At 39.0% G+C, this 27,812-nt stretch overlaps 1 protein-coding gene across 5 annotated transcripts in view; it reads right to left on the reverse strand.

The window, feature by feature from the left end:
• The window catches only part of Rich (Guanine nucleotide exchange factor subunit Rich), a 253,655-nt gene that overhangs the window by 84,696 nt on the left and 141,147 nt on the right, over positions 1 to 27,812 (reverse strand). For 4 of the 5 annotated variants that reach the window (XR_011391807.1, XM_070083585.1, XM_070083584.1 and 1 more), the window contains 2 exons: positions 25,951 to 26,001; positions 9,547 to 9,792 (listed from right to left, as the gene is read on the reverse strand). Coding sequence is in view for 4 of the 5 variants with exons in the window: in XM_070083585.1 (XP_069939686.1) it covers positions 9,547 to 9,792; positions 25,951 to 26,001 (297 nt within the window). In the remaining variant the exon portion in view is untranslated. The remainder of the gene's footprint in view (positions 1 to 9,546; positions 9,793 to 25,950; positions 26,002 to 27,812) is intronic. The other variant, XM_070083586.1, reaches the window with a different exon arrangement.

A 27,812-nucleotide genomic window follows, 5' to 3' on the forward strand; every position in this document is an offset into this window, starting at 1 on the left:
AATCGACCAAGTGATGGCTTGTAACTCGGAAAACTCGCAAGTTGGGGCACTCTTAAGTCAAGGTACCGCTCTATTTAAAAATACAGGTGCCTATCAGTTAACACAGCAGTCACATTCCTGAAAAAGAGCATGTAATTAAAAAAATCATGTAAATTGAACTAAAGAACATATGAGAAAATCGAAGTTACATCCACTGGCCCTCAAAAAAACAATCAAATATTTTTTAGGCTTGAAATTGTAGAAGACAATAATAATAATATAACTGAAGGTCAGGAGAGAGCTGTGTTATAGTTAATACAATATCTAAAAAATCTGGTTGCTGGTGTATGTCAATGATTTTAAAAGGAGTGGAGAGGGATGACATATGCCTGCTGAGGTGACGTGGAAGGTTGTGGATCATTGGCTGAGGCTCATGCATTAATGATGATGATGACAGTACTGGAGTACTGAGGAATTCTGTAATGCATCTGCAGTCTGTTTTACCTAGCAGTACTTTATACAGCTGATGGTAAGGCATCATCAGTTGCTCCAGACCTTTCAGAACAGTACTTTTAGATTTGTCTAGGGACCTCTTCAGTGAAAAAGTCTGTTAGTTTAGCAGCAATATGGAACTGCTCACATGTGTTGCAATGTTAACTGTTTTTCTTCAGGTTCTTCATCCTCATCATCATCTAACAGTTCATTCACATGCATATCTTCAATTGTTCACCTGGCAATCTCCTTGCCAGCTGAACAATTTCCTGGACCTAGCAATCTTCTTGTCAGGTGAACAATTTCTTGGACCTGGCAATCTCCTTGCCAGCTGAACAATTTCCTGGATCTGACAATCTTCTTGCCAGCTGAACAGTTTCATGGACCTGTCAATCTTCTTGCCTGCTAAACAATTTCCTGGACCTGACAATCTTCTTGCCAGCGGACCAATTTCCTGGACCTGGCTCTCAACTGACGGAAAACCTAAGGAAGTATTTATCACGCTAGATAATTTTCCCCAGCCTGCATTTAATGTTGATTGGGGAACTTCACTCCATGCACTCTTGATGTAGCTGACGGCACCAGCAATGTTAAATTTATGCCAAAAATCTGGCAGCCAATGCTACAAGTTTCACTTAATCCTAATAATTCCATGATCCGGTGGTTATATTAGAGGTGTACTTGGTGGTAAAACACTTTTACAGGTGGATGCACGTCCATTAACCCTTTGACTGTTGCAAGCCCTTTTCTGAAACTGTCATTCTATGTCGCAAAATATTTGAAAAAAAAAAAAAAAATAATTATTTTTTTCTGATGAAATGACAGAGAAACTTTTCCCAATGCTAATGACACCAAAAGTACAAAATTTGATCAAAAACTTATGGAATTACACTCCCGCAAAGTTAGCGATCTCAGCAATATACACGTATACACATCGGCAATTTCGTCGAATCTGAGCCCTATTTTCGGCCAATTCCACTGTTCTAGTCGACCAAACTCATAGCAATTTCTTTAGAACTCCATTTTTTCTATCAACTGAGTACAAGAAACTGCCCATTTACCAATTTTAACTACCCAATAAAGTGGTCAAAAATTGGCAATTTTATGCAAATTAAAAAAAATGCCAATTTCAAAATAGGGTCCAGAATAAACAATGAAGACATTCTTGGCACTAAAATAACATATCCTCTGTTCATTAGTCACATCTCCTGGCCCCTCTTATATTACTCTTGCTTTCTATTTTGATTTTTTATTCACACAAAAAATTGAAGATTTATTAACAAAAAAAGGCACAATACCGTGATGGGAACGATACACAAATAACCCGCACATAGAAGAGAGGAGCTTACGACGACGTTTCGGCCCGACTCGAACCATTTACAAAGTCACACTAATGAAAAGGAGAGCAGGATGGGTATATATACGCAGGAGGTGGGTTGTCTTTCTTCTGCCCTGTGTATTTGCTCCTTTTTTATTTATTTATTCCCCCCCCCTCGGTGTTCTTGTCCTTTACCCTCTGTGGGCACCTAGCTCCCTTGCAGTGCTCCTCTTTCTAAGTATTTGACTGGCTCCTCCTCCTCCTCTTACTACCTCCCCACTACTACTTCCTTCCACCTCCACTACTAACACTACTACTGCTACTACTACCACCTCCTGCCTATATATACCCATCCTGCTCTCCTTTTCGTTAGTGTGACTTTGTAAATGGTCCAAGTTGGATGTAAACGTTGTTGTAAGCTCCTCTCTTCTATGTGCGGGTTATTTGTGTAGAAGATTTACTGTTATGCAGACTACTGCATTATTGTAAAAATAGTATAAATAATATCAGTGCACTAGTAAAAGAATATTAGACTCCCCAGTTGACATGCATTGGACGTGTGGTGCGATTTCTTTACTCTTGAACATTTCTGCCACTTTGAGCTCAATTTCAAGGTCATTTTTGTCGTGAAACTCATCAAAATAACCACTATTTCTGTAATATGTTTTCCATTCTATCAAATGAGACCATGAAAATGAGAATACAACCGTAACTACTACACAAAAATACACCTCAAAGTCAGCATTTTAATCCAAAAACACAGTCAAAGTTTTTTTCTCATTATGCACCACGTGCTGCAGGACTTTTTTTATGCAGTGCACACTGACCACACAGACCCATTCTCTCACATGTGGGCCTACCAGCTTTCTCCTGCTTGATTTGAAGCCACTAGAATTATTGAGTATATATATGTCTGAACCACTGGCTCGTAAGACGTATACAGTGGACCCCCGCATAGCGACCTTAATCCGTGCAAGAGGGCTGGCTGTTATGCGAAATGTTCGGTATGCGAATGAATTTTCCCCATAAGAAATAATGGAAATCAAATTAATCCGTGCAAGACACCCAAAAGTATGAAAAAAAAAATTTTACCACATGAAATATACATTTTCCTACACACAAAGAGAAGGATACATGCACAATAGTAGAGTAGTACATGCACAATATATATTGTGCATGTACTACTCTACTAAATGAAGAATAAATGACACTTACCTTTATTGAAGATGCAGCAATGACTGATGAGACACTATGTCCTGGGAGTGCCTTTTCCTCCTGAGTACTGTAGGTCCTGTTTGGTATTTTCTTCCAGAACAGGCCTTATCACACTGTGTATGCCACTACGATTCTTAAATCTCTCAAACCAACCTTTGCTGGCTCTAAATTCACCAATATGAGCACTAGTTCCAGGCATTTTCCCTGTTCACCTGGGTGTTAGTCGACTGGTGTGGGTTGCATCCTGGGAGACAAGATTAAGGACCCCAATGGAAATAAGTTAGACAGTCTTCGATGACACTGACTTTTTTGGGTTATCCTGGGTGGCAAATCCTCTGGGGTTAATTGTTTCTTGGTATTCTCAATAAGCCACACCAACAACGGTGGTACAGCAGCAGCAGCAGCTGACGGTGGTACAGCAGCAACAGACGATGCTACAGCAGCAACAGACGATGCTACAGCAACTGACGATGTTACAGCAGCAGCAGACGATGCTACAGCAGCAGCAGCAGCTGACGGTGGTACAGCAGCAACAGACGATGCTACAGCAGCAACTGACGATGTTACAGCAGCAGCAGACGATGCTGCAGCAGCAGCAGCAGCAGACGATGCTACAGCAGCAGCAGCAGCTGACGGTGGTACAGCAGCAACAGACGATGCTACAGCAGCAACAGACGATGCTACAGCAGCAGCAGACGATGCTACAGCAGCAGCAGCAGCTGACGGTGGTACAGCAGCAACAGACGATGCTACAGCAGCAACAGACGATGCTACAGCAGCAGCAGACGATGCTACAGCAGCAACTGACGATGTTACAGCAGCAGCAGACGATGCTACAGCAGCAGCAGCAGCAGACGATGCTACAGCAGCAGCAGCAGCTGACAGTGGTACAGCAGCAACAGATGATGCTACAGCAGCAGCAGACAATGCTACAGCAGCAGCAGACGATGCTACAGCAGCAGCAGACGATGCTACAGCAGCAGCAGACGGAACTACAGCAGCAGCAGCAGCAGCAGCAGCTGACAGTGCAGCAGCAGCTGTACCACCAATAGTAGCGATGGTTGATTGGGGTTTATTATACAACCTGGCCAGCTCGGAGACACGCACTCCACTTTCATACTTATCAATGATCTTTTTCTTCATCTCCATAGTAATTCTCACCCTTATTGCTGTAGGGTTGGCACTAGAAGCTTTCTTGGGGCCCATGGTCACTTATTTTCCAGAAAAAATCACCAAAAACACTGTAATAATACGAAATGTTCCGATTGCATGCTTGGATGTTACCGCGGAGGCTGGCTGGTAAACAATGCCACCGGCGGAACATGTGAGCGTGGCTCAGGCCGCACATTGGACGCGTCTCGGACGAAGGGCAGTGAGCGGGTTTTTGGGCGGTATGCGAGGCAAAATTTTTGCGATCAAAGCGTCCGGTATGCGGATTGTACGGTATGCGATGCGTCCGGTATGCGGGGGTCCACTGTACATACGACCAAAACAGTCAAAGGGTCAAGAGTTCTGAGTAAGTATGAGAATTATCATGAGTGCAGAGAGCCCTGAATGCAAGGTTCTTGCTGCGCAGGTAAAACATAACTTCGGGAATTAATGTGATGCTTAAATCAGCCAATAATTTCTCTTGTTATCCGTGCTGACTGGTGTGACCTCCAGATAACTGTAAGGTAGTTGCAGAACCATCAACCTGAATGACTGGAAACATAACTGGTGAACTCAAAATTATGGGGCATTCTTGGAGAGTAACAACACCTAATTCCTAATTATAAAAATGATAAAATATGCACCCTGTATTAATAAAAGTATTATCTCCTTGTCAAGAGTGCAAATGAAGTATTTTGGGACTCCTAGCAATGAAATACTGCAAAATCAACAGTACAGTGTTGTGTAACTGACATTATCCACCACAACACTACCACCTACCATTGCTCACGAAAACACATGACTCGCCACAACACACAACCATTCACCACAAAACACCACCACCACTTTCCACAACATGCTACAACTCACCACAACACACCATCATTCACCACTGCTCACAAAGAATGGGATCTAGAAGTCAAAACTGACAAATGTTCATCATAAGAAAAATTATTTTTTATTATTAACACACTGGCCGATTCCCACCAAGGCAGGGTGGCCCGAAAAAGAAAAACTTTCGCCAACATTCACTCCATCACTGTCTTGCCAGAAGGGTTCTTTACACTACAGTTTTTAAACTGCAACATTAACACCCCTCCTTCAGAGTGCAGGCACTGTACTTCCCATCTCCAGGACTCAAGTCCGGCCTGCCGGTTTCCCTGAACCCCTTCATAAATATTACTTTGCTCACACTCCAACAGCACGTCAAGTATTAAAAACCATTTGTCTCCATTCACTCCTATCAAACACGCTCACGCATGCCCGCTGGAAGTCCAAGCCCCTCACACACAAAACCTCCTTTACCCCCTCCCTCCAACCTTTCCTAGGCCGACCCCTACCCCGCCTTCCTTTCACTACAGACTGATACACTCTTGAAGTCATTCTGTTTCACTCCATTCTCTCTACATGTCCGAACCACCTCAGCAACCCTTCCTCAGCCCTCTGGACAACAGTTTTGGCAATCCCGCACCTCCTCCTAACTTCCAAACTACGAATTCTCTGCATTATATTCACACCACACATTGCCCTCAGACATGACATCTCCACTGCCTCCAGCCTTCTCCTCGCTGCAACATTCATCACCTATGCTTCACACCCATATAAGAGCGTTGGTAAAACTATATTCTCATACATTCCGCTTTTTGGCTCCATGGACAAAGTTCTTTGTCTCCACAGACTCCTAAGTGCACCGCTCACCCTTTTCCCCTCATGAATTCTATGATTCACCTCATCTTTCATAGACCCATCTGCTGACACGTCCACTCCCAAACATATCTGAATACATTCACCTCCTCCATACTCTCTCCCTCCAATCTGATATCCAATCTTTATTCATCTAATTTTTTTATCCTCATAACCTTACTCTTTCCTGTATTCACTTTTAATTTTCTTCTTTTACATACCCTACCAAATTCATCCACCAACCTCTGCAACTTCTCTTCAGAATCTCCCAAGAGCACAGTGTCATCAGCAAAGAGCAACTGTGACAACTCCCACTTTATGTGCAATTCTTTATCTTTTAACTCCAGGCCTTTTGCCAAGACCCTCGCATTTTTTTTTTTTTCAACAAGTCGGCCGTCTCCCACCGAGGCAGGGTGACCCAAAAAAGAAAGAAAATCCCCAAAAAGAAAATACTTTCATCATCATTCAACACTTTCACCACACTCGCACATTATCACTGTTTTTGCAGAGGTGCTCAGAATACACAGTTTAGAAGCATACACATATAAAGATACACAACATATCCCTCCAAACTGCCAATATCCCAAACCCCTCCTTTAAAGTGCAGGCATTGTACTTCCCATTTCCAGGACTCAAGTCCGACTATATGAAAATAACCGGTTTCCCTGAATCCCTTCACTAAATATTACCCTGCTCACACTCCAACAGATCGTCAGGTCCCAAGTACCATTCGTCTCCATTCACTCCTATCTATCACGCTCACACACACTTGCTGGAAGTCCAAGCCCCTCGCCCACAAAATCTCCTTTACCCCCTCTCTCCAACCCTTTCGAGGACGACCCCTACCCCGCCTTCCTTCCCCTATAGATTTATATGCTTTCCATGTCATTGTACTTTGATCCATTCTCTCTAAATGACCAAACCACCTCAACAACCCCTCTTCTGCCCTCTGACTAATACTTTTATTAACTCCACACCTTATCCTAATTTCCACACTTCGAATTTTCTGCATAATATTTACACCACACATTGCCCTTAAACAGGACAACTCCACTGCCTCCAACCGTCTCCTCGCTGCTGCATTTACCACCCAAGCTTCACACCCATATAAGAGTGTTGGTACTACTATACTTTCATACATTCCATTCTTTGCCTCCATAGATAACGTTTTTTGACTCCACATATACCTCAACGCACCACTCACCTTTTTTCCCTCATCAATTCTATGATTAACTTCATCCTTCATAAATCCATCCGCCGACACGGCAACTCCCAAGTATTTGAAAACATTCACTTCTTCCATACTCCTCCTCCCCAATTTGATATCCAATTTTTCTTTACCTAAATCATTTGATACCCTCATCACCTTACTCTTTTCTATGTTCACTTTCAACTTTCTACCTTTACACACATTCCCAAACTCATAACAAACCCTCGCATTTACTTCTCTTAAAACCCCATCTATAAATATATTAAACAACCACGGTGACATCACACATCCTTTTACTGGAAAATAATCTCCCTCTTTCCTACATACTCTAACTTGAGCCTCACTATCCTCGTAAAAACTCTTCACTGCTTTCATTAACCTACCTCCTATACTATACACCTACAACATCTGCCACATTGCCCCCCTATCCACCCTGTCATATGCCTTTTCCAAATCCATAAATGCCACAAAAACCTCTTTAGCCTTATCTAAATACTGTTCACTTATGTTTCACTGTAAACACCTGGTCCACACACCTCCTACCTTTCCTAAAGCCTCCTTGTTCATCTGCTATCCTATTCCCCATCTTACTCTTAATTCTTTCAATAATAACTCTACCATACACTTTACCAGGTATACTCAACAGACTTATTCCCCTATAATTTTTGCACTCTCTTTTGTCCCCTTTGCCTTTATACAATGGAACTATGCATGCTCTCTGCCAATCCCTTGGTACCTTACCCTCTTCTATACATTTATTAAATAATAGCACCAACCACTCCAAAACTATATCCCCACCTGCTTTTAACATTTCTATCTTTATCCCATCAATCCCAGCTGCTTTACCCCCTTTCATTTTACCTACTGCCTCACGAACTTCCCCCACACTCACAACTGGCTCTTCCTCACTCCTACAAGATGTTATTCCTCCTTGCCCTATACACGAAATCACAGCTTTCCTATCTTCATCAACATTTAACAATTCCTCAAAATATTCCCTCCATCTTCCCAATACCTCTAACTCTCCATTTAATAATTCTCCTCTCCTATTTTTAACTGACAAATCCATTTGTTCTCTAGGCTTCCTTAAGAAAAAATACACACAAAATAGTAAGATATTCCCATATGGAACAATAGCCAACTTTAAAATAACATTTAGATATATGGATGAGAAAATGTTGAAAAACAGCTGTTCACAACATTTATTAGACTTAAGTTAGAATATACACCGGAGTGGTCTCTGCACCTGAAAAACATATTAAGCCAAAAAGATAAACTATGAAATAGTTCTCAGAGCTAAAAAATTATGAGTTATGAAGAAAAGCTGAATGTACAATATATGCCATCATAAACCAGTAGGTGAAAATGAGGACATGATAATCACAAAAATTTAAAAAGGCACTAAAGAAGTGACATGGTAGAATTCCTAACCACATCAACTAGGGCATCAAGAGGCATAACAATCAACTATTTACTGCTAGGTGAACAGGGGCAGCAGGAGTATGGAGGCTTACTCAAACATCCTACTTTTCCTGGAAAACCCAGATTTTTCATTTTTAAGCTAAATCCTTTGACCACTGATCTGCAAATTAATCCTTTTAGATCTATGGGACATGATTGAGAAGTATTAGAAACATATATTTAATTCATTTTTATTTAAATATCCACTTCAGACCTTAAAATTACAGTATGCTTCTATTTTTTCTTTTTAGAAAAAAGTTTTTCTCTAAATTAGCTAATGCTTTAGAAAACTTCCCTTTCAGACACTGGTAACACACTTCAGAGAGACTGGAATCTCTCTCTCTCTCTCAGACCTATGACACAACACTCTTGCATTACCAACCTGTGCCTAATGAAATAAGCAATTCTAGCATCCATCAATTTGTTCACAGTGTCACCAGATTGACTGTTCTCTTTTTGCCAGATCACTTCCCCCTCCTTGTCTTTATACACAATATCTTATATTCATTTTATTTTTTTATTTTTCAATCTCAGCTAGCAGTGCATGCATTTTCAGTGTCCTCTCTCCCAAAACATCCTATCAAACTTTTTAACACAAGGGAAAACAATGGTACTCATGTTTTAACTCCTGTGACTCCTCTCAATCACTTATTGTGTAATGTGATGTATTTATCTCCTTTAGAATTGTGTCAAATTTATGTTTGAATTAATGCATGGGAAATGTTCATCACTTCTTTATATTTTATGCAAAAGTTAGCCAATGATTAATATGGTTTAGCAAATATTTTAAGAACTATAAATTTCTTATTTTTATAATATTCATGGGAAAGCATCATACCCATAGACACATACAGTACCTGGGGAGTGCAAGATAATCAAGCTTGATCAAAGGAAGGGGAGATCAGGTTCAATTCATTGCAGCAAGAGCCCTCTCTAGTGTCAAGGAACCTTCCTTGAGGAGTAAGCATTGCAAAGATACCATACATAAAATAAATTATCTTTGTTAATACTCAACATACAAATGCCTATAAGAACAAACCTTGGCATGTCTTTGAAGAATAACATCGAGAAAGAATTCTTCTGCAGTAGAAACGTCCTTGCTTACTGAATTACTAGAGCGTTTTCGAGTAACAGGCGCAGTCTGATTTTGTCTGTTGATTTCCGGTAAGACTTTTGCTGAATCTGAGGTTGTTCTTACAATAGACTGGTGTCCTAATGAACCACTACTATCTCCTAATGCAATCTTAGGAGCTGAAGCTGATGAGAAAGACCTTCCACGTAAAACCTAAGGAGGTAGAGACAAAGCTATTACATACTTGGGTATTTCTACATAAATATTAGTGTAAAAAATACTAAAATTTGTATTATTTTTGCCTTCTGTATATCCAAAAAATTGTTTGCGACTCACACATTTAAAAGAGGATAAAATATAAAAGGAAATCTGTGAATTCACAATTTACAAATACTAATTATGAGATTCACTATGAGAACTATATAACAAAATTGAAACGGACATTCATGTATAAGAGCTTCACTATATCCTATACTAAACAATGTACTTTATTCTACTGTAACATTAAACATCTAACAGAAGAATCTTAGGATCCTTAAAAAAAAAAAAAAATGCCCATATAAAGAATCATAAAATTATACACAGTACTTGTACATCTGTTAACATTTCAGTTAGTTTGCACAATTACAATTTTTGTATTTGTATATACAGCCTCTCCTCACTTAGCGATGTACCCGTTTACTGATGCCTCGGGCTTATGACGGGCTCTCTGACTAGCATGCATGCCTAAATAATGTATATTAGAGCTGATTTCCTCTATTCTGTTTATTACAATATACAATACACTACTGTTTAAACATTTAAAAATATACCAGAAATATTACAAATGGTGCAAGGTGACATTAAAAAAATATCAAAGAGAGTTGACACAAACCCACTACCATTACAGTATGCTTCTCACTTAGCGACGAATTTGTTTACTGATGTGGTCTTAGAAATAGAGCTCCATCTTCAAGTGAGGGGAGGCTGTACATAGGATAATCATAAACATGAAAAGACAAAAATCACACCAAAATTATATGCAACCCTACACATGGTAAGGAAAACAGGGAATTTATGTGTAAGTCATTATGATGGTCAAAATTAACTTTTGCATGATATTCTGAAAAGGAAAATGTTTGTAATAGCACTGAAATTACATTGAAATATTTCTAATAGTTCTGAAATCACACTGTTTAAATATAATCATGAGAATCAACTGCAAATATGACAAATTATTAATAAACTCATGTAAATAAAATATAAATGAGGAAAAATAACGTACAGTAGTGAAAAATGACTGTCCAGTAGAAATTCAAGAATGTTGGGCAACTATAGCTGAGCTCTTATTAAATTTGTCATAAAAACAGTACTATATTAGGAGCTTTCACATTTAAATTTGGACATACCCAAACACTGCCTCACGCAAAAAAAAAAAAAAATATAATTACCTGTGGTATGATAAAAGTGATGCTTTTCAGAAGTGATAATAATACTCCCTTCTCCAGATAGTATTATAAACAAATTATAAAAAGCAAACACATTCAAATTTAAACAAATAACAGCAACAGTAACAAAACATGCATATGCAAACACATGTGGGGAATGCAGCCAAAGTGAAACAAATTTTCTGGAACAAAAATATATGAAAAGAAATAAATATAAAATGACCAAAAATTAAATACTATGATAATGAAAAAATTGAACATATAAAGTGTATGCCATCCTAGTCTACATAAAATATGCAGAAACTGAAATTGTAAATCATTTCATATTTTCCATTAGTGGCAGGTTTGGGAACTATATGTAATGTAGTATACGTACACATACAAAGTATATGACGTCCCAGAGATCTAACTATTGGTTTATCAGTGTTTAAAAGAAAAATCTGAAAATATACAGTGAAAATCAGAATACAGTGGACCCCCGGTTAACGAACTTTTTTCATTCCAGTAGTATGTTCAGGTGCCAGTACTGACCGAATTTTTTCCCATAAGGAATATTGTGAAGTAGATTAGTCCATTTCAGACCCCCAAACATACACGTACAAACGCACTTACATAAATACACTTACATAATTGGTCGCATTTGGAGGTGATCGTTAAGCGGGGGTCCACTGTACTGTATAACCTTAAATATTGTAGTTTACCTAGAAGCATTCAGTGGTGATAAGGAACTTAGGAAAAAAATAAGGTTTTAATATCAAAATTGGAAACATTTATTCTACTGTAAAAGGGCTAAAAATGTCTAGATGGAGATCAGAAAATGCAAACAGACATGATCAATAAGAAAACTCAAAATAATAAAGGATTACAAATAGGGTAAAAAATAATGAAAGACTTAAGATGTTTGAAATCAACAAAAACAAACATCTCAAAGTACAACAAGGAATGATAACACTATTACACAAATGATGGATGTAGTACTGTGCAAAACAATAATAAACTAGAGATATGCAATCTCCGTCAATCAGTCCAGAAAAAATAGGTAAAAAAAAGTTAAAGGACTGACAGAAAGGCAAACATGAGAAAATATATGAAAAAATGCATTGTACATACAGTATCCATAAGGTATGAGCATTAAAGAATGTTGTAGGCATGAGAATACACAACAATGGACAAATATAAGCCTTTAAAGCAAACACATGATAGGTAATGCGAAGAAAAATTTAAAAGAATTACATGTATAAAAAAGTATACTTTTCCCATGTATAACACCTGAATTCATCTATAAGATGGGAAATCAAGGCCCCAAACAAATGACCATAGCTAGATAATGACAGGCAAGCATATATATAAGACAAGAGGTGGGCATCTCAAAAAGATAAGAGTCAATATTTTACGAACAATAAGGCGCCATACACTGTGGGTCTAGTAGAAATATAAAATGTAAGAACACAGACAGAATATGGCACAGGTAACCCCCTATATGGCAAAAGTAAAAGAAAAGAGAAATATATACTTCAGCCTACTGCTAAGGGCTATACAGTCTATAATAATACCCAATATCATTATTTCTTAAGTTATCAATCCAAGAGGTCAACAACGGTTTTTCAAACCATTCATCACAACATTGCTGAGTATTCTCTATATAGTACAGGTCAGCCATCACTAATCCGGCATCGTTGGGACCTGTAGTGTGCCGGATTACAGAGTGGTTAAGCTGGAATACACTTAATTAACCTATCAATAGAGACTCTTTCTGCTACGTCTTCCTCATTTTCATCACTGCTTTCTCCTCCACTGGCTGTGGATTTACAACTACCTGCACAATTTCTGAGTTAGTATAATGATGAAATTTGAGTCAGTATAATGATGAAATTCGAAATTATGCTAGCCGAAATTAGTGCCGGATTACTGATGGAACCGGATAACTGATTGTCAGATTAGTGATGGCTAGCCTGTACTTTAATGTATTTGCAGAGAGTTGGGCTTGATTTATTAAATCCATTCCTTGTGTACAGTTTTATTGGTTTATATGTGATGCCTCAATACAAAAAAAGTACTTTTAATAGGAAAAGAACAGTACTGTATACTGATTTATTTTATTCATTCCTAAATATAGTAGAAAAGATGCAGTTGGTCACCAAGAACTCAACTGGCAGTCAGGCATAAAGTAATGCACACCTTTTATGAAAATTTTTAGCCTAGACAGTGTATGAAAATTTGACGTTACCAATCTTGGGGTTCTCATGCCAGTTTTCAAGCTAATGTGCTTAAAATTTATTTGGAGAGGTTGCAAGCTAAATTAAAATATTTTACTCCATCAGCATCCACAAGAAACTTGTGGATGGCAAAGTCACAGACATTGAATTTATATTGATGTAAAATTAAAAGGGATGTATATTTATATTGATGTAAAATTAAAAGGTTGGTTGTAAATTGGGCATCTAACAGAAACATACTAAGAATTATTACTCGTACATCATCATGTAATTATAAAAATTAAACAAAATGTTTATGGGTTAAAGAAAATTTATATTAAGACATTTCATCTGTAGCGGAGGGAAGGTGGGGTAGGGGTTGGCCTAGGAAAGGTTGGAGGGAGGGGGTAAAGGAGGTTTTGTGTGCGAGGGGCTTGGACTTCCAGAAAGCATGTGTGAATGTGTTAGACAGGAGTGAATGCAGAAAAATGGTAACATTTATGAAGGGATTCAGAGAAACTGGAAAGCAAGACTTGAGTCCTGGAGATGGGAAGTACAGTGTCTGCACTCTGAAGGAAGGGTGTTAATGTTGCAGTTTTATAACTGTAGTGTAAGAGCACCTCTGGCAAAACAGTGATGGAGTGAATGATGATGAAAGTTTTTCTTAATCGGGCTTTTCTTTTTTGGGCCACCTTGCATTGGTGGGAGACGGCTGATGTGTTTATAAATAAAAATTTCATAAGATAACAGCTACTGTACCAAAAAGCTGGCTGGGACTTCACTATGTTTAGTAAACATTTGTAAGCTCATCTTGAAGAATCTTAGATGAGATGAAATAGTGTCCACAACTCATGGAATTAGTCTGTGGATACTGGGCAAGAGGGTATGAAAACAAAATTTATGAAAAGTCAAATTTATATATACAAAACCTGTGGATACTGAGGGAGTAGAGTAACTGACAACAGATAATGGACAACAGACATGGTTCAGCAAAATGAGATAGAAAAAGGCTGGAAAAGTGCAAATAGGTGATCACAAACAGTAATGTCATTCATTCACAACTCACAAGACCTAAGTGTTATCCTGAGATGAAGCAGGGTTACTTGAGGACTTTGTATTACAATACGTATATGCAAAAGTTAATCAGTTATATTAAAGATAATTTCTTACCTTCAAAGATAATAATGGAGATATAAATCTCAGAGGGAATTCATGTACATTTTCTTAAATAATTTACAGATGTACTACAGGTCAGCCATCACAAATCTGGCATCACTGGGACCTGTAGTGTGCCGGATTATTGAGTTTGCCAGTTTACAGAGTGGGTAGGTTAGAAGGCACTTAATAAAGTTAACCAACTCGACTTACACAAGAAAGTCCACTGAACATCGGCAAAAATCAAACATTTCTGCTACTATGACCTCAATTTCAAGGTACTTTTCATCATGAAACCAATCAAAATCATATCTATTTCTGTAATATATCTTCCATTCTAGTAGTAGGTTGGTAGACAGTAAACGCCCAGAGAGGTACTACCGTCCTGCCAAGTGAGTGTAAAATGGAAACCTGTAATTGTTTTACATGATGGTAGGATTGCCGGTGTCTTTTTGCTGTCTCATAAACATGCAAGATTTCAGGTACGTCTTGCTACTTCTACTTACACTTAGGTCATACTACACATACATGTACATGTTTATTTATACACACTCGTCTGAGTTTTCTTTGATTTTATCTTAATAGTTCCAGGTTTTATTACTTTTCCTTTTATATCCATGGGAAAGTGGAATAAGAATCTTTCCTCCGTAAGCCATGAGTGTTGTAAAAGTCAACTAAAATGCCGGGAACAATGGGTTAGTAACCCCTTTTCCCGTAATAATTACTAAAAAGAATAAGAAGAAAATTGACAAAGTGGGAAGTCTGAATGTGCGTGGATGTTGTGCAAATGATAAGAAAGAGATGATTGTGGATGTTATGAATGAGAAGAAGCTGGATGTCCTGGCTTTAAGTGAAAGCTGAAGAGGGTAGGAGAGTTTCAATGGAGAGGAATAAATGGGATTAGGTCAGGGGTTTCAAACAGAGTTAGAGCTAAAGAAGGAGTAGCAATAATGTTGAAGGATAAGTTATGGCAGGAAAAGAGGGACTATAAATGTATTAATTCAAGGATTATGTGGAGTAAAATAAAGATTGGATGTGAAAAGTGGGTTATATTAAGTGTATATGCACCTGGAGAAGAGAGAAGTGTAGAGGAGAGAGAGAGATTTTGGGAAATGTTGAGTGAATGCGTGGGGAGTCTTGAACCAAGTGTGAGAGTAATGGAAGTTGGGGATTTCAATGCTAAAGTGGGCAAAAATGTTGTGGACGGAGTAGTAGGTAAATTTGGGGTACCAGGGGTAAATGAAAATGGGGAGCCTTTAATTGAGCTATGTGTAGAAAGAGGTTTAGTAATAAGTAATACATATTTTATGAAGAAGAGGATAAATAAATATACAAGGTATGATATAGCACGTAATTAAAGTAGTTTGTTAGATTATGTATTGGTGGATAAAAGGTTGATTGGTAGGCTCGAGGATGTACACGTTTACAGAGGGGCAACTGACATATCGGATCATTATTTAATTGTAGCTACAGTTAGAGTAAGAGGTAGATGGGAAGAGAGGAAAATGGCAACAAGTAAGAGGGAGGCGAGAGTGTATAAACTAAGGGAGGAGGAAGTTCGGGTGAGATATAAGCAACTATCGGCAGAAAGGTGGACTGGTGCAAGTATGACCAGTAGGGGGTGTTGAAGAGGGTTGGAAAAATTTAAAAAATGCAGTATGAGAATGTGGGGCAGAAGTTTGTGGTTTTAGGAGGGTGGGTGCAGGAGGAGAGTGATTGGTGGAATGATGAAATATAGGTTTTGATAAAAGAGAAAAAGTTAGCTTATGAGAGGTTTTTACAAAGCAGAAGTGTTATAAGAAGAGTAGAGTATATGGAGAGTAAAAGAAAGGTGAAGAGAGTGGTGAGAGAGTGCAAAAGGAGAGCAGATGATAGAGTGGGGGAGGCACTGTCAAGAAATTTTAATGAAAATAAGAAAAAAAAATTGGAGTTAAACAAGTGAAGAAAGCCTAGGGAACGAATGGATTTGTCAGTTAAAAACAGAGTAGAGGAGTTGTAGATGGGGAGAGGGAGGTATTGGGTAGATGGCGAGAATATTTTGAGGAACTTTTAAATGTCGACGAAGAAAGGGAGGCGGTAATTTCATGCACTGGGCACAGAGGTATACCATCTTTTAGGAGTGAAGAAGAGCAGAATGTAAGTGTGGGGGAGGTGCGTGAGGCATTACGTAGAATGAAAGGGGGTAAAGCAGCTGGAACTGAATGGGATCATGACAGAAATGTTAAAAGCAGGGGGGAATATAGTGTTGGAGTAGTTGGTATTTTTGTTTAATAAATCTATGAAAGAGGGGAAGGTACCTAGAGATTGGCAGAGAGCATGTATAGTCCCTTTATATAACGGGAAAGGGGACAAAAGAGTTTGTAAAAATTATAGAGGAATAAGTTTACTGAGTATACCAGGAAAAGTGTACAGTAGGGTTATAATTGAAAGAATTAGAGGTAAGACAGAATGTAGGATTGCAGATGAGCAAGGAGGTTTTAGAGTAGGTAGGGGATGTGTAGATCAAGTGTTTACATTGAAGCATATATGTGAACAGTATTTAGATAAGGGTACGGAAGTTTTTATTGCATTTATGGATTTAGAAAAGGCATATGATAGAGTGAATAGGGGAGCAATGTGGCAGATGTTGCAAGTATATGGAATAGGTGGTAAGTTACTAAATGCTGTAAAGAGTTTTTATGAGGACAGTGAGGCTCAGGTTAGGGTGTGTAGAAGAGAGGGAGACTACTTCCCGGTAAAAGTAGGTCTTAGACAGGGATGTGTAATGTCACCATGGTTGTTTAATATATTTATAGATGGGGTTGTAAAAGAAGTAAATGCTAGGTGTTCAGGAGAGGGATGGGATTAAATTATGGGGAATCAAATACAAAATGGGAATTGACACAGTTGCTTTTTGCTGATGATACTGTGCTTATGGGAGATTCTAAAGAAAAATTGCAAAGGTTAATGGACGAGTTTGGGAGTGTGTGTGAAGGTAGAAAGTTGAAAGTGAACATAGAAAAAAGTAAAGTGATGAGGGTATCAAATGATTTAGATAAAGAAAAATTGGATATCAAATTGGGGAGGAGGAGTATGGAAGAAGTGAATGTTTTCAGATACTTGGGAGTTGACGTGTCGGCAGATGGATTTATGAAGGATGAGGTTAATAATAGAATTGATGAGGGAAAAAAGGTGAGTGGTGCGTTGAGGTATATGTGGAGACAAAAAACATTATCTATGGAGGCAAAGAAGGAATGTATGAAAGTATAGTAGTACCAACCCTCTTATATGGGTGTGAAGCTTGGGTTGTGAATGCAACAGCGAGGAGGTGGTTGGAGGCAGTGGAGACGTCCTGTCTAAGGACAACGTGTGGTGTAAATATTATGCAGAAAATTCGGAGTGTGGAAATTAGGAGAAGGTGTGGAGTTAATAAAAGTATTAGTCAGAGGGCTGAAGAGGGGTTGTTGAGGTGGTTTGGTCATTTAGAGAGAATGGATCAAAGTAGAATGACATGGAGAGCATTTAAATCTGTGTTCGATAGGAGTGAATGAGACGAATGGTATTTGGGACCTGACGATCTGTTGGAGTGTGAGCAGGGTAATATTTAGTGAAGGGATTCAGGGAAACCGGTTATTTTTATATAGCCAGACTTGAGTCCTGGAAATGGGAAGTGCAATGCCTGCACTCTAAAGGAGGGGTTCGGGATATTGACAGTTTGGAGGGATATGTTGTGTATCTTTATACATATATGCTTCTAAGCTGTTGTGTTCTGAGCACCTCTGCAAAAACAGTGATTATGTGTGAGTGAGGTGAAAGAGTTGAATGATGATGAAAGTATTTTCTTTTTGGGGATATTCTTTCTTTTTGGGTCACCCTGCCTCAGTGGGAGACGGCTGACTTGTTAAAAAAAAAAAAAAAATCTTCCATTCTATCAAATGATAAAAAAAAAAAAAAAAAAGAGAGAGAGAGAGAGAGAGAGATGCAATGCATGTTCCTGATCCAGCAAGGGACCCTCCTTGGCTAGCTGCAAGAACTGTGTCAAAACTGTCAGTGGTGACAATAAGGCAGGAGGAGGTGCATTTCCTACTTAAATCGCTTGACCAAGAAAAGGCTGTGGGCCCAGACAAGTTGAGCCCAAGATTGTTGAGAAGATGCGCAGACCAGCTAGCAGCACCTCTAACTCGCATCTTTCAGCACTGCCTAGTACAGTGTAAATGGCCCTCTCTATGGAAAGAGGCAAATGTAGTCCCTGTTCACAAAAAGAAGAGCAGAGCAGAAATCAGCAACTACAGACCAGTGTCACTCCTGTCAATCACTGGTAAGATCCTTGAGACAATAATCTCAAGACAAATGACAGAGTTTTTTGACTACCACTCACTACTTTGTGATCGTCAATATGGCTTCAGGAAAGGTTACTCTGCTGCTGATCTGTTGTTAAACCTCTCCACTAAGTGGCACCAGTCACTGGATGAATCCAAAGTCAGCTGTGTGGTAGCACTGGACATTGCTGGCGCTTTCGACCGGGTGTGGCACCAGGGCCTCCTAGCAAAACTTCAAGCACTGGGAATTGCAGGCTGTACGCTATGTCTCCTCAGTGATTACCTTCATGGTAGATCTCTAAGTGTAGTTCTCAATGGAATGGAATCAGCAAGACATCCTATTGGGGCAAGTGTTCCACAAGGAAGCGTGCTGGGTCCATTGTTATGGAATGTCTACTTCAACGACCTTCTTCATCTCATCCCAGAATCACATGCATATGCAGACGACTGTACACTGACATTCACTTATCCAAGAGAAGAAATACCAGCTGCTCTAAGCTACATCAATCACCAGCTGAGAGCTATATCAGCTTGGGGAAATAGATGGCAAGTAACATTTGCACCTGAGAAAACGCAAATGATGATCATCTCTAGGCACCATGATGGTAATGCTGGTGCAGAAGTAAGGATGAATGGGAGGATGTTGGCACCTGGAGAAGAAGTTGATATCCTTGGGGTGAAATTTGACTCCAAACTAACCATGAAGAACCATGTTGTAAATCTTGCAAACAAGGCAGCCAGGAAGCTTACAGCACTTCGCCGTATCTCCCATCTGCTTGACAGTAGGGGTTGCAAGATCCTGTACGAGGCACAAGTACGCTTGCACCTTGAGTATGTTCCACTTTCTTGGTTTGCCTACCCCCCCTCTCATCTGCGACTGCTTGACAGAGTAGAGAACAGAGCAAGACGTCTCATCTCTCGCCTGGACCCATCCTGGATAGATCTGTCATTTTAGCAGAGCCTTCAACATAGGAGGGATGTGGGTGGCCTTACTGTTATGTACAAGGCCAATATTGTCAAAACACCACACTTGGATCCACTTCGAGGACAGCGTGAAACAAGCTTTTATGCCACAAGACGGGCAGAAAGCAGCAACTTCACTCTGGCTGTACCCTTCTCCAGAACATCACTCCATCTGAGATCATACATACCCAGGATGACTCGAGTATGGAACACATTCGTACAGGATAATGATGTCAACGAGATAAAGTCAGTTGATCAAATGAAAATGCTGGCCCACAGATGGCTCCAACTTCATCCTGTTTCCTACTTGTATGTCTCATAATAAAAATGCTTTCAAATGAGCTGATGTAGGTAACAGCTCTTAGCTTGCCAATAAAGCTAGGAATCCTTAACCTGTAAATAGCTGTCAATAAAGCTAGGGATCCTTAACCTTGTCAAACCCTGTGTAAAAAAAAAAAGAAAGAAAGAAAGAAAGAGAGAGAGAGAAAGAGAGAGAAAGAGAGAGAAAGAGAGAGAAAGAGAAAGAGAAAGAGAAAGAGAGAGAGAGAGAGAGAGAGAGAGAGAGAGAGAGAGAGAGAGAGAGAGAGAGAGAGAGAGAGAGAGAGAGTGAGAGAGAGAGAGAGTGAGAGAGAGAGAGAGAGTGAGAGAGAGAGAGAGAGAGAGAGAGAGTGAGAGAGAGAGAGAGAGAGAGAGAGAGAGAGAGAGAGAGAGAGAGAGAGAGAGAGAGTGAGAGAGAGTGAGAGAGAGTGAGAGAGAGAGAGAGAGAGAGAGAGAGAGAGAGAGAGAGAGAGAGAGAGAGAGAGAGAGAGAGAGAGAGAGAGAGAGAGAGAGAGAGAGAGAGAGAGTGAGAGAGAGAGTGAGAGAGTGAGAGAGTGAGAGAGTGAGAGAGAGAGTGAGAGAGAGAGTGAGAGAGAGTGAGAGAGAGAGAGAGAGAGAGAGAGAGAGAGAGTGTGAAAGTGTGTGTGTGTGTGTGTACAACCATAAAAAACATGAAAATATACTGCTAAGGGGAGGCTAACAGCATAGAAGTGAATTCTGTTATTTATCATCTGATTTTTTTCATTTTTGGTGTACGTTAAGAAGCATCTTTCCATCATACATTACCTAAGTTTCAATAAGATAGCCCAATAAACTGAGAAAAAAAATATTTACCCAAAATCATATATGGTAAGCCCAAGCCAGGTACTGGAAATAAGTCACTTTGTCTGACTTTTCTGGGTTATCCTAGGTTCTCTATACATACGCTGCTATGTATGTTAATCTATGTAACTCTATCTGTGTATACCTGAATAAACTTACTTACTTCTATCTGTCAACTGGGTACAAAGAACCACCCATTCACCTATTCCAACTACCCAATAAAGTGGTCAGAAACTGGCAATTTGGCCAATTTCATGCAAATTTCAAAAGATGCCAATTTCAAAATAGGGTCCAGAATAAACAATGCAGATATTGCTGGCATTAAAATAACATTTTCTCTGTTCATTAGTCACATCTCCAAGCCCCTCTTATAATACTCTTGCTTTCCAGTTTGAATTTTTATTCACACAAAAAGTAGAAGATTTACTGTTATGCAGACTACTGCATTATTGTAATAATTGTATAAATAATGTCAACCCATTCGTGACTGTGTATTGGACTTGCCAGTCGGACGTGTAATGGATGGTGACATCATATGTTTACTCTTGAACATCGTCAAAGAATCGAACATTTCCGCTACTTTGAGCTCAATTTCAGGATATGTACTTTTCGTCGTGAAACCAATCAAAATCATATCTATTTCTGTAATATATCTTCCATTCTATCAAATGAGATAAAAAAAAGAAACAAGAATACAACCATAAAACCATATGAAAATATACTGCTAAGGGGCGGCTAATGGCTGAGTAGTGAACTCCATTATTTATTGTCCGATTTCTTTCATTTTTGGCATACGTTAAGAAGCATCTTTCCATCATACATTGAGCAAGCTTCAATAAGATAGCCTAACAAACAACTGAGAAAAAAAAATATTCACCAAAAATCATATATGGCAAGCCCAAGCCAGGTAGGGGAGACCAGAGCTAATCGATAAATTAGACACATGTGCAACTCTTGGGTATCTTTATTGAGGAAACGTTTCGCCACCCAGTGGCTTCATCAGTCCATACAAAGGAGAATCTTGAAGAACAGGAGGAGAATGAGGTAATCAGTCCCTCAGCCTTGAGTCGATGTGGTCAGTCCATCAATCTTGAATAGACTGACCACATCGACTCAAGGCTGAGGGACTAATTACCTCATTCTCCTCCTGTTCTTCAAGATTCTCCTTTGTATGGACTTATGAAGCCACTGGGTGGCGAAACATTTCCTCAATAAAGATACCCAAGAGTTGCACACGTGTCTAATTTATCGACGTGCCGGTTCTCTGAACCATTGATCTACGAGACCAGAGCTAGTTGGCAACAGGGGTAAGTTGACACACTTGTAATAATTCAAATATTTACCGCTAGACAGCATTGTTATTTACATCATAGGATCACCACATATTTAATCACTCACCAACAAGCTACCATACCAAGAGGTTGCAGTACTTAACTGGAGTGGGGTAAAATTTGATTTTGATGCCGGTAAGTAAATTATCATTTGCTTATATTGTTTGCTGTAACATGTATGAGAAATACCCAATTTAGCCATAATTTGACTTAGTGTTTAAGGATTGTTTACCCATGAAACAGTTTATATTAGATTTATTAATATATACTAAAACCATTTATTTATGAACATTAGTATGGTTGGGGCAAGTTGGCTCAACAAAAATGGGGCAAACTGGCACAGTGTCAACTTGCCCCACATTACTATTTATATACTTTACAGTTTTAGATTATACAGTGGACCCCCGCATAACGATGGCATCACATAGCGATTATTTCGCATACCGCTTACTTTAATCGCAAAATTTTTGCCGCGCATACCGATTAAAAACCCGCTCACCGATTTTCGTCCGAGACGCGTCCAATGTGCGCCCTCACCCAGCCTCACATGTGCCGCCCGTGCCATTGTTTACCAGGCAGCCTCCGCGCTAACATCCAAGCATACACTCGGAATATTTCGTATTATTACAGTGTTTTCGGTGGTGTTTCTGGAAAATAAGTGACCATGGGCCCCAAGAAAGCTTCTAGTGCCAACCCTGTGGTAAAAAGGGTGAGAATTAGTATGGAAATTAAGAAAGATTTTGAAGGGTTTGGGGCTAACCCTGAGAAGCCTATGCCAGTTGTGGAATCCATTGTGCCTACTTCAAAGATTAAGGAAATGTGTGCACAGTGGGTTGAACTGCAAACCTTTATGGATGAAAATCACCCTGACACAGCTGTTGCAAGCCGTGCTGGTGACTATTTCAATGACAATGTTGTGGCCCATTTTAGACAAATCGTAAAGGAACGGGAGGTACAGAGCTCTATGGACAGATTTGTTGTGCGACAGAGGTCCAGTGACTCTCAAGCTGGTCCTAGTGGCATTAAAAGAAGAAGGGAAGTAACCCCGGAAAAGGACTTGCTACCTCAAGTCCTAATGGAAGGGGATTCCCCTTCTAAACAGTAAGAAGATAATGCTCTCCCCTCCTCCCATCCCATCAATCATCACCAGATCTTCAATAAAAGTAAGTGTCATGTAAGTGTGCATGCCTTTTTCAGTTTGTGTGTATTAAAATTAACATTTCATGTGGTAAAAAATTTTTTTTTTCATACTTTTGGGTGTCTTGCACGGATTAATTTTATTTCCATTATTTCTTATGGGGAAAATTCATTCACATAACGATTATTTCGCATAACAATTACCCCTCTTGCACGGATTAAAATCGTTAACCGGGGGTCCACTGTATTTGAGTTATATTTCTGATTCATTATTTTTGATATACAGTGGACCCCCGCATAACGATCACCTCCGAATGTGACCAATTATGTAAGTGTATTTATGTAAGTGCATTTGTACGTGTATGTTTGGGGGTCTGAAATGGACTAATCTACTTCACAATATTCCTTATGGGAACAAATTCGGTCAGTACTGGCACCTGAACATACTTCTTGAGTGAAAAAATATCGTTAACCGGGGTCCACTCTACTATTTACTTTCATGTACAACATTTATGTTGCCTTTTCAGAAATGGTTCGAAGCTACAAACGGAAAACTGAGAGGGCTGGGTTTAGGGCTGCTGGGATTTCACCCTTCAATAGAGACATATTCCAGGGTTCTGATTTTTTGGGTGCTTACGTGACTGACAGACCACAGGAAGATCAACAAGAAATGCAAGTGTTTCAGCCTGTGACAAATTTAAGTGATAATTCAGACGGCAATGACACACCACAAAGTCTGATTGCAACAGTCCAGTCAAAATCTTGTTCAGTTCAGAATGTTTCTCACCTTCAAGATGAGAATGAAACTAGACCCTCTACTTCTGGACTCTGTGGGAAGAAAGCTCCAACTCCCGAAGAACTGAGGCCATTGTATAAAGCTGGTCCCAGGAAGAGAAGTGGAATGAACAGGAGGAAACGCTCCTCTGCCATTTTGGCTGACACGCCAGTGAAAAAAACAATGGAAAAGATATCAAAAGAAGCAAGAAGAAAAAATCAAAGAAATCAAAATGTGTTTGTTCATGGTGACGAGGAAAGTTCAGATGAAGAGGACAGTCTCTGTTTGGTATGTATGGGTCCTTTTTCCAAAAGCAAACCACGAAAAGTATGGATACAGTGTAGAATGTGCAAGTTGTGGGCCCACGAAGCCTGCATTGATAAAGATTTGTTTTATACATGCCCCAACTGTGACTCAGATGATGATTTAGATTAAGTTCACCTCAGGTGTTAAGTATTCTGTGCAATTATTATCTGGAAGTGCAATTATTTTCAATTGAATGTATAACACCTAGTCAGTTTTTAATTTTATTTTATTAAAAAAGGTTTCTTTCCTTACTAAGAAAAGATTTTTAAGTTTCTATGGAACTGAATATTCTTGAAATGAAACATTATGAATAATCATTATCTAAATTTACTGTTACATATTCCTAATTTCCTATTACTATTTGCTATGCCAACTTACCCCATAGTGTGTGCCAACTTACCCCATACATGGGGCATGTTGGCACATGTAAAATGTTTTTTTTTCTAAAGCATGATGTGCTTTTGTTTCGAAAAAAAATAATTTCATTATTTCATGTGAAGTAAAAGGAAGATTTATATTTTTCACTGGAAGTACAAAATTGCCAAAATCGTTTGTTGTTTTTCTTTCATCACCGAAAATGTAAAAAGTGTGCCAACTAGCCCCGGTCTCCCCTACTGGAAATAAGTCACTGACTTTTTTGGGTTATCCTAGGTTCTCTACACATATGCTGCTATGTATGATAATCTATGTATAAAAAATAGCCTTTTTGTTTCAGTTTTATGGTGCATTACGAGTGTATATCACAGTTAGCCCTGTGCTACACTCCGTTTTCTCTAATATAAGCCCCCAAGACAGGGACAGGAGAATGGTATTTATATTCCATATCCTCTTCATACCTCCGTCAAACCACTCGGTATTATGCCAATTATTATTAATTCTGGAGTATTTACCATGTTTTTATGTTATTTATATTAAATCAATTGTGATAAGAAAATAAGCCGTAGTGTTGATATTAGCGTAATAATAAAGCATATTCCCCTGTATCACGAGACTGAGCTCATGACAACCGACAGTGGCTTCAAAGCCACCTTATCTTTTATGGACAATGTACTGTGCATGTGCTATACACAACAAGAAGCATTTTTTTTATTTATTGGAACCATGGCTAGGGCTAAAAGCAAGCAGGTTATAACAATAAATGGAGAAAAAGAAATTGGAATGACTTATGCAGCAAGTAGTGCCACCAAACAATAGTAGCAGGTTGGTGTGGTGACCCTGGAAATTTGAAAATATGCTAGCCGAAATTAGTGCCAAATAACTGATAGAACTGGATGACTGATTGCTGGATTTGTGATGGCCGATCTGTATTACTAAAATGTAGATATGAGAAATGTCATTTTAATGTAGCATTAAATAAACTTACCAAGAGCAAAACTGGAGAAAAATCTCTGTAGAGTATTAACACTTGAAGAAAACTTTTCTTAACAGCTTAAGTGGACATCAAGCAGGAAAAGAATGTGCTAATTACAGTTATATCTTATTTTGCATCCCACTGATTTACTTATTTACAAGAGAAACAGGATTAAACTTACAAGAACACACAGGATGGGTACCTTAGTGCCCCTTCCATTCTGAGTGAACTTCCCAACATACATGCAAAACTTAGCATCACACAACTCAAACTTCATCTGGTGTTCAAAATACCTGAGGAGTGATGATCAGAACAGGAGAGTGTCTTCTCAACATCTGTTTGATCTGAACCACAAATGGCATGAACCAAATTAGTTATTTAGAATCAAATGGACTGTTTCACTCAAAATATCATGAGAACTAAACTGCAAGTGCTAAAGTAGCACAAAACAAAATTTTCAGATATATTATCTATGATGTAACTTGGCGTAAGGAATAGATAGCTAAATAATAGTTTTATCATTTTTTTTATTTTGCACTATTTATATATAGTATATATAACAAGATACTAATGCCATAACCTTACTAAAACCTAAATTAAAGGTATTTGATCATTCATTTTTACTGTAGATCTAAAGGTTAAATATTCACTCCATCAAGAAGGGTTCAGCAGTAGTATTTAATGTGATATTTATCCAGGACATGACCTTACTCTCCTCTTAGATATGACGACTATTACATGTGGTCTTATCTTCAGACTCAATTTTCCCTAAAATAAAATCATATGACTGGAACAGGACAATATGAATTTTATGGAATTTACTCAGAGGCTATTTCATCCACCAGGGACAATCAATTTATACAGATAGTACAAAGAAATAGAGGATAGATATACGTATATGTAAGTCACAGAATATTATACTACTTTTTTTTTTTTTTAACAAGTCGGCCATCTCCCACCAAGGCAGGGTGACTCAAAAAGAAAGAAAATCGCCAATAAGAAAATACTTTCATCATTATTCAACACTTTCACCTCACTCACACATAATCACTGTTTTTGCAGAGGTGCCCCGGTGCTGATCAGAGAATATTACATCATAAATATAGTGAGGAAGATGATGAGCAGGTCATAGAATATTATTTTTTTTAACATGCCAACCATGTCCCATTGAAGCAGGGTGACCCACACAAGAAGTAACACTGTCACCACCACTGTCTTACCAGAAGCACAGTGACATTACAGCTTAGATGCAATATCCACACCTCTCCTAAAGAATGTGGATACTGTACCATCACCTCTAGGACTCAAGTCCAGCTAACTAGTTTCCTGGCTCACACTCCAACAGCACGTCAAGTCATAAAAACCACTCAATAAGTTGGCCATCTCCCACCGAGTCAGGGTGACCCAAAAAGAAAGAAAATCCCCAAAAAGAAAACACTTTCATCATCATTCAACACTTTCAACTCACTCAAACATAATCACTGCCATTGCAGAGGCGCCCAGATATAACAGTTTACAAGCATATACAAAGATATATAACATATCCCTCCAAACTGCCAATATCCCAAACCCCTTCTTTAAAGTGCAGGCATTGTACTTCCCATTTCCAGTACTCAAGTCCAGCTATATAAAAATAACCAGGTTTCCCTGAATCCCTTCACTAAATATCACCCTGCTCACAATCCAACAGCAAGTCATGTCTCAAAAAACATTCATCTCCATTCACTCCTATCTAACACGCTCACACATGCTTGCTGGAAGTCCAAACCCCTCGCCCACAAAACCTCCTTTACCCACTCCCTCCAACCTTTTTGAGGACGACCCCTACCTCACCTTCCTTCCCCTGCAGATTTATACTCTCTCCAAGTCATTCTACTTTGATCCATTCTCTCTAAATAACCAAACCACCTCAACAAACCCTCTTCACCCCTCTGAATAATACTTTTATTAATTCCACACCTTCTCCTAATTTCCACACTCCAAATTCTCTGCATAATATTTGCACCACACACTGCCTTTAGATAGAACCTCTCAACTGCCTCCAGCCACCTTCTCATTGCAGCATATAAGAGTGTTGGTACCACTATACTTCCATACATTCCCTTCTTTGCCTCCGTGGATAACATTTTTTGTCTCCACAAATACCTCAACGCAC

This window comes from Cherax quadricarinatus, chromosome 10 (genome assembly GCF_038502225.1).
Source record: "Cherax quadricarinatus isolate ZL_2023a chromosome 10, ASM3850222v1, whole genome shotgun sequence".
NCBI lineage: Eukaryota > Metazoa > Arthropoda > Malacostraca > Decapoda > Parastacidae > Cherax > Cherax quadricarinatus.